Consider the following 11,254-nt stretch of genomic DNA (forward strand, 5'->3'; position numbering starts at 1 on the left):
CAGTTGGGAGCGAGCAGGCCTGCAGCAGAGTTGTTAGGGGCAATCAGGCAGGCAGGCAGGCAGGTGAGTGGTTAGGAGCCAGCAGTCCCGGATTGCGAGTGGGATGTCCAACTGCCAGTTTAGGCCCAATTCCTGTAAACTGGCAGTAGGACATCCTTCGAGGGGTCCCAGATTGGAGAGGGTGCAGGCTGAGGAACACCCCCTCCCCCATGCACGAATTTTGTGCACCAGGCCACTAGTTTTATATAACAAAAAAGATTAAAACAGAGATGTGATAAAAGTAGTTCAATATACAGGGTGTCCCAAAAAAATGTATACACATTTTAACAGCTGATAGCTCAATTGATATTTCCTTCTTTTCAGATTTAACCTATTTGAATTAATTATTATTCAAAGTGCGTAAACATTTTTTGGGACACCCTGTATGAATTTAAAAAGATTCATAATCCTATGACCTTTTATTCCAGAGAGAGAACACAGAAACAAAGGAATGATTACTTAACAGTTCAAATTTTTAAATTGAGTTCTTGATTAATGATTTACTTAAATTGATATATAAACCCAATTTCTAATCAGTTAAACAAATATTACTGAACAATGTGATTTTCGATAAAAAATATACAGTAGCATCCTACTCAACGCTAATCACTGAAAATAGTTGTCACAATACCGTAAATCAGTGAAGCTGAAAAGTCTTCAGCAATGCTAAAAGTACATTTTTTCCTTACGTACACAAATTAAACTATTTTTGTCCATAAGAAGGTGGAACCACAATGTTAAAAATAACAGTCCAAGTTAGAATACCCTCAGAAGAAAACATGTTCAGAGAAAAAAAAAATTTTAAGAGTAAAATATCAAAGTCCAAGAAAAGTTCACTGAAAACATGATATGGTTTTCATAAGCTTTTTTTTAGATCCAATAAAGATCATGGCTTGAGATTCATCTTCATGTGACTGTCTAACAAAAAAAATATATTGAGGACCTACTATGAGAACAGGGTAATATTCACATCAAGGTGAGCATGTGGTAGGATGAGCAATGAATAAATACAAAGGAACAGAAAATAAATTTTAAAATATTAGAAATTTAACTAGAAGACAGAGAATTGAAAGTAAAGCAATTAAAGACTAAATGAACAGGATGAATTTCTATCACAATCATGATAGAACCTCAATGACTTTTGATATCAACTCTTCCTAAATGGCTTGCCCCAGAACCTAGACCGTTCTAAAGCCCTCTAAGAAATGTGGTTATTCAATAGCAAATGACACAAGAGTATCAAAGAGAATCAGGACTCCTGTGATGCTGAGGGTCCCCAATTTCAGAGCTGATCCTCTGATCTTCCCGGCAGTAAAATAATTACATCATCACCAGTGGAGGTTTTCAGAGGACAAAAAATGCCCCTAAAGCCCCAGCTGAGTTTTATTGACCAGCAAGTGGACTTTAATGAACAATGTCATTTTGTCATGAACATTTATCTAACAATAATTCACTCTGCAGTCTCATTATAATAATTTTATCACTGTGTGGCTGCTCCCCTGAGCCAGGGCACAATTCTGTGGCCTGAGATGACCAATAGGGAGCCAGGCTTCTCTACTTCTAGTAGAGACACAAAAGCTATTAAAGGACATATGATTACAGAGTCCCACTTTCATCCTTGGATGTAAGAAACTTAAAATACTCAAGAATACCTGGTGATAATACTCTAGCATAATTATATTCTTATTTTCTTATAGCACTTAAAGAAGAGTGATGGTATCATGGAAAGTGTACTAAATTTAGAATCACAATGACCTAATCTAATGTTCACTATCAAATTAAGGCAAGTCATTTAATCTTCAAAGGCCTCAGTTTCCCCACCTTTAAACTGGGGATAATGATGGACACCCTTCCCAAAGTCCCTGTGATGATATATGAGATTAATTTCTGAAATGCTTTATAGTTTCCAAAGCAATTTCATGGACAAATCCATGAAGGAGTCTCCCAGGGGCTGGCAAAAGGGCAAATTTTCAAGTAGATATTGGAATAATTCCCCATATTAATGGCTGTCTCAAATCCATAGTTTTGTTGTTGTTGTTGACACTATTACAGATGTCCTCATTCCTTCCCCCTTTCCCACCTCCACCCAGCCCCCGATTCCCCCTCTGGCCTTCGCCATAGTTATCTGTGTCCAGGGACTATGCATATATATTCTTTGACAAATCTCTTCACCCTCTTTCATCCAGTTCCCCCTATCTCTGGCAGTCTGTTCCATGTATGCATGCCTCTGATTCTATTTTGTTCATCAGCTTATTTTGTTCATTAGATTCCACATGTGAGATCATAAGATCTCTGTCTTCCTCTGTCTGGCTTATTTTGCTTAGCATAATAATCTCCAGGTCCATCCATTCTGTCACAGAAGGTAAGAGTCCTTTTTTATAGCCGTGTAGTATTCCATTGTGTAAATGTACCACAGCACACAAACAAAACAAAGACTGGGGAAAATGTTGGCTGCAGCAGCAATGACAAGGTAGAGGGGTCATGGGCACAGTAGGAAGGGGTGTAGACTCCAGCACAGTCATGGGGATTTTAGGCATGACTGGGCCACTCACCAGCTGTGTACCCTGGGCAGGGGTTAGCCTGCCTCTATGCTTCTGTGTTGACATCTTTTTTAAAAATATATATTTTTATTGATTTCAGAGAGGAAGGGAGAGGGAGACAGAGATAGAAACATCAATGATGAGAGAGAATCATCGATCGGCTGCCTCCTGCACGCCCCCTACTGGGGATCGAGCCCAAAACCCAGGGATATGCTCTGACCGGAAATCAAACTCGTGGCCTCTTGATTCTGGGGTCGACACTGAACCACTGAGCCACACCTGGCTGGGCTGTGCTGACATCTTTAAAATGGGGACATCAGAGCCCACTTCCCTGGCTGCCATGAACTACACATGTGTGTAACGTGCTCAGAGGGGGGAGGGGCACCTAGTAAGTGCTCACTAATTATTAACTGTTACTAAAATGACCAAAAATGTAATAAATTTGGCAATAACCATGCCAACCAAATATCTATTATTAATCATTTTTGTTCTGAGAGCTAAGATAGTTTTAAGAAAAGAGAAGTGAGTACAACATTGAGTCTGCTCTTTATATTTGAAGGCAATCAATGCCCTAATTCCCATGCATTGGATTGGTCCTCTTCTTCCCTCCTTTGTTCTTATGGTCTTCCACCCACTGCATCCTTAGTCGCAGGCCTATTCTTCTTCCTGAGGTCTGAACTACCTCTGACAGTTGGAACAGGTAAGACCCGGCCCGAGTCTTAGATTGAACTCAGATGACCCACAATTTGACTCAAGTTCTCAAATGGGTCAAAGGGTTCAACTGCACCTATCAGTAGCTTTTCCTGACTTCACCAGGCCAAAATGGGCTCCTTAAAGTCAGAAGGTCAGTCCACAAGCATAAGAAAAAGTGCTAACATTTTTCTCTAGACATTTTGATTCTCTTTCCACTGCTATATCTGCCCAGGGGGAAAATGCAGCAAAGGAATTTACCACAGAAAGGGTAGCAAACAAAAAAATATTTTAATAACATTTCTACACATTGCTCAGGGCTCCTAAAGTTACAACTACAAGTTCACACAGTGTGAACAACTGTTTTTCATTTCGTTGGAGGGTTAGAATTTAAATAGGAATTGATAGAATGAGCACACCTAGTGCACAAACCTAGTGAAGATTTTCAGACACAGTCCCCACCTCTTTGACGATGGAATGGGGAGAATGTTGACCACGTGTCTATTTCATTAGCGAGGAAAATTCAGAGATGGCTAATGAGTATTCATGTCCGAAATGTGAAAGCTGGAGTCTCTGGGGTATTAACTAGCATGTGTTGAAAGTATTTGCCCAGAGGCCTCCGTTCTCCTTGGTGCAGTGTTGCAAGCATGGAAGAGCCCAGGTATTTCTGCCCCTCCTCGAGGCTTTCCAAGGTCCTCACTTACAGAACCCACGGGAATCACTTTTCATGAAGTAAACATGGAAAACAGAACGTGAAGATCTGAGGGAACAATGAGAAGGCGTCTCTTAACAAAATGTTTCGTTTTCCCCAAAGGTAGAAGCTCCTCCTCCTCCAATTTACCTGCTTTGTTATGGTTTTGGTTTAGAACTCACGGGCATCCTTCAGGTATTCTGGGAATTGCAGACACTGTCCAGAACTGTCGTTATTTAGACGGTAGTTCTATTCTTCCATACACTTCCCCCATATCACTTACAGCCACACTTAGCACATGGCTGAAGCGGGCTCCTCCTGTGAGTGAGCACCTACCTTCTTGTTCTGAATCACTGGCCATCCTGCCCAGCTTCTCAGTTAGACACTAAACTTTTAAAGCAAGTCTTATTCTATCTAGAGATTACTGAAGTGAGCGAATGGAAGAAGTCCTCTACATTTCTATAAACAGAACAAAAACTATAGCTACATTCTGGGAAAGTTCAGCTGATACGGGCTTTATCACCACATACTGCTCAGGACATGTGCTGAGCAAAAGTATATCACGCTGTGTGGTTCTTGCCCATTTGTAGCTTCTGCTCAAATAGCACTAACCAATAATACCAATTAAAAGTCTTATATACAAAGTCAAAGCATTTATTCAAGACATGGAATGTATACACAATTAATTTAGTAGGTCTACTTGTTTTAGGGTAACAATACAAGTAATAGCAATGCTATAGGTAGAGTCTGCATCCATTCCTGCACTGAAAATAGAAGTCATTTATCAAACTCAATTTTGGGTGCAGGAGGTTATGTCCTGCAGAAAGCAAGGAAATAAATAAAATCAGTGGACTTTCCAGTTAATACCTAAATATCTCTAGATAGATGTAAATATGTAAAAGAAGGGAGAGAATGAATTAAACCCAAGAAAGTTGATTAAGGGGGTACTTTTAACAATTAAAATGCGAGAGATATATTTGAGGGAGAAAAAGCAGCCATATGACTTAGAACGAAACAATACCACTTTATCAAACATTAACACAGTCACACATGACAGAGTGTTTGCTAGGAAACTTGGTGTAAGGTTCTATGGTAGAACCCAGCAGTACCCAATGCAGAAAATATCTGGCACAACATCCTTTACTGTGATCCCTGCCTTCCCATGTAAGGAGACTCACTGCCTTATTAGGGAGCCTATCTCAGATGGGGACAGCTCTCATCATTAGCTCCTCCTCAGACTGAGCCAAATCTACCTTCTAGTAACTTCATTGGTCTTTGCTCAGCACTCCGAAATTTAATTTTCCTCAAGACAGCTCTTCAAGTATTATTTTTAATGTATTACATTTTTAAACTCCATTTATTCCCTTCTTCATGATTCAGAGAATTTATTCACTGTACAGTTTATTCAAGATGCTGTCGTGTATTTTAATACATCCCTAATGCCATCTTAAGATGCATGATATCTACAAAGTTCCACCAATCAAAGATTCAAGCAAAGTTGTTTAAGCAGCTTTCAAGATACCAAATAGGTAAGGGCAAATCAGTAGATGAGAGGATAAAAAAGCCGTGTACCATTTACACAAAGGAATATTACTTGGCCATAAAAAAGGAATTTTTTTTTACCTTTTGTGACAGCATGAATGGAATGGGAGAGCATTATGCTAAGTGAAATAAGCCAGTCAGAGAAAGGCAAGTATCATATGATTTCACTCATATGTGGAATCCAATGAACAAACTGAACTACCAAGCAAAACAGAGACAGACTCATAGATAGAGAGCAGGCTGACAGCTGTGGGGAGGGGCTACTGGATGGGAAAGGGTGCTGAGTGGCAAGGGTGGCAAGGGTGGAAGGATTGAGCAAAAGAGAAAGAACCCATGGACCGAGACAACAGAGTGGTGATTGTGGGAGAATGGAGGAGGTGGAGGAGAGTATGGGGGAATAAACGATGATGGATGGAGACTTGACTTGGGGTGGTGAACATTGGATACAGTGTATAGATGATGGGTTGGAGAATTGTGCCCCTAAAACCTGTATAATTTTGTTAACCAGTGCCAATTCAATAAATTCAATTTAAAGAGTCATTATTAATTATTCAAAATTAAGCCAGAGTTCACTCTGTTTCAAAGGGAAGAAGGAGTTAAAACCAAGTTTTTGTGAGTTAATTCCCAAGGGGACAAAGAAAAGTTGCCTCTCTTTTCTTTTTCTTATTCTAAACATGTAAAAGGATCCCCCAAATCTCTGAAAATATCTTCTCATTGTCAGATCAAAGATGGTATTGTTAGCTGTGCTAACGCTATGATTTGAACCAAACAGTGGAATCAATATGGCTTATCTTCTGATTTTTATCAGAATAAATTTATTTACTGGAAACAAAAGACAAAGACATACTTCTAGCTAAGAATTAACAAACTTTTGAAGGTATTCTTATATAGCCAATAAATCAAGCAACATCTACCTTTCATAGCAAGAAGAGCATGTCCTAGGCCTCCCCGACCCTCCCCCCAAAAACAGTCACAAAATGTCTCAGAATTGGATAAAACATATTTGCGAATGTTCTAGGCAAAAAATTATGCCCACTGGCCAGACTGATTTTGTTCCATAGCAGCTGACTATGGAAGACTGATGACACTACACTTGCATAAAAAGATGATTTATGCTCGCCAGCATAGAGTATTCACCTCGGTATAACACAGTGGCTCAAAGTAACAGTCAACATGCTCCACGAATGCTCAAAGGTCAGCCCTTCACTTCTTTTATGTCTTGGTCTACATACCAAGTTTTCAATAAGGCCCACCGTGGTGATCTATCTAATTAAAATTGCAACACCTTCTTCCTCCCAACTTTGAATAATCTTAATCTGATAATTTTCTTTATTTAGAAAATTTAGCTACTTAGAATGCATTGCAAGATTTACTGAATTATCCAATGGGTGTGTACGCATGTTAATCATTCCATTTTCCCTCCCTACACACACACACACACACACACACACACACACGAAGATAAGATTGACAAGACTGGATCTTTATCTATTTAATGATATATCCCAAGAATCTAGAAGAGTTCCTGGCACAGAGTAGGAAATAAATCAACATGCATTAGTTGAATGAATGAATAAAGGACTCTGGGCTTAGAATGACATGGCCCTGAGTCCCAATTCCACCTACACTAGTTGCAGGACCTGGGAAATGACCATCCTCTCTGCAGCTGTGTTTCCTCATCCATAAAATAGGGACCTCAGGAGTGCCTTCCCATAGGATCCACATGAGGCTTATATGAGTCAATGCATGTCAAGGACTTAGGATCATGCTTGGCCACAGTAAGCTTTTAATAAATGTTAGTTGCCATTGTTATTATTATTTCAAGATATGTTCCCCACAGTCGTGATGGATTTGTGATGATTTACGTGCTCAGGCAACTGACTCTCCTCATATCTGACATCACAGATCTGAGATTGGGAAAAAGGACCCAAGGATCTTCATAGAGCAGCAGAGCTGCCAAGGGTCAAACCCCATCACTGTGGCCTCATCAGCTGCAATTCAATAACACACAGGATTTTGCAAAGGAGCTGTTAAGAGTGTAAGTGCTACTGTCTCAGACCTGCTGGAATAGAGTAAACATGACAATGAACCAATGAGTAAGTGAGGGTAAGGCTCAGAAACCTTAAAAGGCAGGGAAGGCAGCTCCTCTCTTCCTACTTGAACAGAGAGTTTTGTTTATTTGGCTGAACTAGAGTCAAAGCTAATGGTTCTGATGGCTTTGAATCACCCACCACACCTCATTCTGTGGACTTCTACACAGGGGCTGAAACTCACACTTTATGAAAAAAGGTAAAGAGGGGAAAAACAGCTCTCTGTTAAAGAATTTACCAGGACATACTCATCATTTAGACAGTTGCTTATGTCTCTAGAAACCTAATGATCAGAAATGGGAAGGTAAGTTTTTCCTCAGCAAAATCCCAGTCCACCTAAAGGTTGCAAATGAAATCATTAACCTAAATGTTGACTAAGTATTTAGGAAAACAAAACACTTTGGAAACACTTATTATTGATTGGCAGGGATTTCAGAACTGATTAAGTTAAGAAAGGAGGTAACAATGAGTGAGGAAGACAGAGATGAAGGAAAAACAGAATGACAAAAGCAAGAGGGACATTTACTGATTTCCAAGCAATCATTGTCTTAACTTCCCTATTTATTATAACATGTCTCCCCACAAGGCTAATCTCCTCCCTAATGAATAACTACATGCTCAAGGATTATTAGATCATGACAAATCAGGCCAAAAGGAATTTCTCTCCTCACTCTAGAGAAGAAAGACCCCATGATTTGGGGGAACTGAGCAAGGTCACAGTAGCTAAGTTGAAGCTGGAATCAAATTTCCAGACTCCCAAGTCAATGCTCTGCTCTGCACAGGAACTTCCCAGAACTCCAATGCGCACGTGATAAATGATTCAGTAGTTCCAGGAGGAACCCAAGATTCTACACTTCTGACAAGCATCCCGGTGGAGCGGAGGCCGCTGGATTACACTGAGCAGCAAGTCTCTGCCCCATTTCACCTGCTAAAGTAAGTCTGGGAATAGGTTTTCTGTTGTTTTAATGAAAAAAGATGTTTTCCCGGAACAAGAGAAAGTAGGTTGCAAATGAAATGCTGAAGTTTTAAATGTAATAACTCAACACTGTTGTAAAATTTACGGGGATTCCCATTACATGGTGGTGTCAACTGTAAAACATATACTTAAATTGCAAATTTTTAAAGTACATACAAACATCAGTGTATTAGAGTTGAGCGATCTCAATGCATTCTATGGATATGCATTTATTGGTTATTTCCCCTTTATGTTTGAAATACACCATGCCTGTATTGCACAAAATCTACTAAAACTGTCTTACTTCTACCTCCGATGACAACAGAGATACCATGTCTAGGGGTTGCTTTCACTTGCTCTGAGATTTTACATTTTAGAACAGAAAGATGGCACTGACACATCAAATTCCAGAAGGCTTATCTACATAGACTTTACCTTCCATTAACACAGTCGAACACAATTGACCATACCCCACTTGTGTTAAAACCCTGTTTAGGAGAGGCCAGGTGTAACTGGAGGAGAAAAGATTGAAATCCTTGTTACTTCTATAGCTCTAGTTCCGCCTCACCTATCAGAGAACTCTCCATGCATTTGAAGAGATTTGATGCAAATAAACACAGTATGTCCTCTCCAGCCAAAATTCAGTTAACCTCCCCACCCTTCCTATTGGTCTCCTTGAATCAGCTGAGCCCGAGGTTTTTCCTATAAAACGTCCTAAATCTGATCCCAGTAAAATTTCACTTCAGCTGAAGTGAAAATGCAGAGGTAGCATTTACGGATAACAGCTGGAGAACATTAGTTCTCTGTCTCTCCTTTGCTCTCCCAAGGGTTGAAAACTCTGCTGTTCAGACAGGAAGTCGTCATACACCACACACTGTACAATACGAGAACGCTGGGATATACGGACAAGTTGCAGAGGATTAGGGGGAGTGTGCAGGGGTTTTGTTCAAGAACCCAGAGCTGCAACTCAGCATACTTCTTAGGGTGTCCTTCCCCCCACCATAGTATTCAAGTAGCATAATATATGCACACCCAGAACTGACAAGCATACACTTCACTCCCTGAACGCTTTGTAATAACTCAGAATAAGAAGGCTTCACCTTCCATTTTTCGACAAGCTTTTAAAACATGAACTCCAAGAAGTTTGGGGGAGTGGCTACGATTCTCCAATAATCTTTTCTGGCATACTTTCAAATGTGCTATCTAAAAAGACACCCTTTTAACTTTTTAAAAATGAAATTGTCACCAAAAAGAATCTCTCACATAACTGCCCAGAATAAGGAAATCTATGTATTTCAACATATCTGTGGAACTCAAAAACATGATGATCGGGGAGAGAATGATTTAAACAAAAGGCTCTTGTGGATATGGTGTTTTGGCGTGGGTTTCTGATTGGTTTCTGCTGGAATCTCACAAAGCTACTGAGAAAAACACGGCCACAAACAAGGGGGGCGACATCCACAAAGTTTCGCGTAGGATGATAGGAGTTTCCCAAACACCACAGGCTGAATAGCCTTTCTGCATTCCTACCGTCTGCAGGCTCTGAACTCAGTTTGCAGAGGCGGGCTATAAAACCGACCCTGGCTCTTCCACGCCCCTCCAGCCAAGTTCACGAGAGACCAACCTTCCTAACTTTTGAACGATGGGAATGCCTTTGCCATGTGCGTATCGGGGGCATGCTGTTAATCAATGGGGTGACAACACTACAGTTTTATGCGAGGAGAGGGAGGAGGGGCGAGGGGGAAGCCAGCCCACACATCCATCATCATTTTAGGAGGAGGTGGAGTTTAAAGTTTCTCCAAGTTCCCACTTGACAGGCAATATTTCTGTGCAATTTCCAGCCCCATGGAACAGATGGTCCTTTGCCCGTCTTGAGCCCGAAGAGAATCAGACAAAGCCCCCCGCCACTCCTCGCCTCGCGGGGGCCCAGAGGTGGTCAGTTTCACGAAGCTGTCACCCACGGGCCGTGAGCAGAGAATGGAAACTTAACTACTTTTTTTCAGAAGTTTTTTCCTGCTACCGGAGAGCGGACTGGAGCACAAAGGCCTGAGAAAGTTTTCACTTCGTGATTTCTTTGAAAAACGTTTCTCCACCATCTGCCAAACCATCATCCTAAATCCCAGACGCCCAGGGTGGGAAAGTTGAGGCACGGGCATTCAGAAACACCGCGGCATTGCCACTTGAGCCGTCCCTAAGGCAACCTGGGAAGTTGCTTAAAAGGACACCCCCCTTCCCCCGTCCCGGGTGGGAAAGCATCCTCGGGGCGCCTGAGCACTCAGTGCCAAAGGGAAGGTGACGGCCGGGACAGGGGGCCAAATGGGTGTGCGCCACCGCCGCGGGCGAGAACCTTCCTTCCCAGACCCGAGGGCGAGGGGAAAGGAGGGGGGCGCGATCCGGGAGCGTGAGGACGGGCGGCCCACTCACCCTCACTGCCGTACTGTTTGCCATTGTTCGCGCCCATCCTGCCGCCGTCATGCCCGCCGTCTCCCGGGACACTCCATAGCTGGGGCGCACCGCCTGCGCGCTCCGCCCGAGGAAAGCCCGTCCGACGGGACCGTTAGCTGCGCATACCCCACGCTCCGGGGCCGAGGTCCGGCTGGGAGCGGCCCCTGCACTCCGAGGGGAGGGGGCGCTCGGTCCCCTCCGGGCACCCCCAATGGCTCCGGGTGGGGGCCAGGGGAAGCCGCCGCTCTTAGAATCCGCGATC

At 42.2% G+C, this 11,254-nt stretch overlaps 1 protein-coding gene across 2 annotated transcripts in view; it reads right to left on the minus strand.

Annotated features, from left to right (window-relative positions):
• FBXL7 (F-box and leucine rich repeat protein 7) overlaps nucleotides 1-11,251 on the minus strand; it is a 318,017-nt gene extending 306,766 nt beyond the window's left edge. Inside the window, exon 1 of one of the 2 annotated variants that reach the window (XM_006081497.3) lies at nucleotides 10,972-11,251. In XM_006081497.3, coding sequence (XP_006081559.1) covers nucleotides 10,972-11,008 — 37 coding nt within the window. In that variant the 5' untranslated portion in view covers nucleotides 11,009-11,251. The remainder of the gene's footprint in view (nucleotides 1-10,971) is intronic. The other variant, XM_006081498.3, reaches the window with a different exon arrangement.
• Nucleotides 11,252-11,254: the final 3 nt, after the last annotated feature.

This window comes from Myotis lucifugus, unplaced genomic scaffold (assembly GCF_000147115.1).
Source record: "Myotis lucifugus unplaced genomic scaffold, Myoluc2.0 scaffold_0, whole genome shotgun sequence".
NCBI lineage: Eukaryota > Metazoa > Chordata > Mammalia > Chiroptera > Vespertilionidae > Myotis > Myotis lucifugus.